Here is a 519-nt window from a genome sequence, read left to right as displayed (position 1 = left end):
CCCCGCCTCTCCCCTCTCTCCCCACAGTTATCCCTGAAATGCCGAGCACCAGAGGTGTCCCAGTACATCTACCAAGCCTATGAGACCATCCTGAAGAACTGAGGTGCTGCTGCAGCCCCTCCTCCTCCTCCTCCTCCTCCTCCTCTTCCTCCTCCCGTCCCTTTCCCGCCCGAGGGAGCAGGGCTGGATCCGTGTGCATGTCCCCTTTGTCCCCTGCCCAGGACCCAGCCCCTGGGTTCTCCCTCTCCTGGGGGCAGCAGAGGGGGCAGGGGGCTGTCCCCAGTCCTGCATCCCTGCAGCAATCCATGTGTGAGTGATGCCCTGTCCTCCTCCTGGTGCTGCTCCCTCCCCATCCCAGCAACCCCAGCTCCTGCTCCTGGCTCTCATGGAGTGCTGTCTGGTGGTGGGTTCAGCATTCCAAACCCTGGGAATAGTGGCTGGGGTGGGGGGGGCCAGAGTGCTGTGGGATTGGCTGCAGATCCCCCTGGAGCCCTGGGATTTGGGGCTGGAGCAGGTGGG

The 519-nt window shown here is 64.2% G+C and overlaps 1 protein-coding gene across 1 annotated transcript in view; it reads left to right on the top strand.

The window, feature by feature from the left end:
- The window catches only part of LOC102041080 (AP-1 complex subunit beta-1-like), a gene marked incomplete at its 5' end in the record, with an annotated part of 5,373 nt that extends 4,867 nt beyond the window's left edge, over positions 1-506 (top strand). The window contains one exon of the mRNA XM_014311487.2: positions 28-506. Coding sequence (XP_014166962.1) covers positions 28-102 — 75 coding nt within the window. The remainder of the gene's footprint in view (positions 1-27) is intronic.
- Between the last annotated feature and the right edge of the window lie 13 nt (positions 507-519).

Source organism: Geospiza fortis, unplaced genomic scaffold (genome assembly GCF_000277835.1).
Source record: "Geospiza fortis unplaced genomic scaffold, GeoFor_1.0 scaffold518, whole genome shotgun sequence".
Taxonomy (NCBI): domain Eukaryota; kingdom Metazoa; phylum Chordata; class Aves; order Passeriformes; family Thraupidae; genus Geospiza; species Geospiza fortis.
Note: the sequence above shows the minus strand (reverse complement) of the source record. Positions and strands in the feature narration are given on the sequence as shown.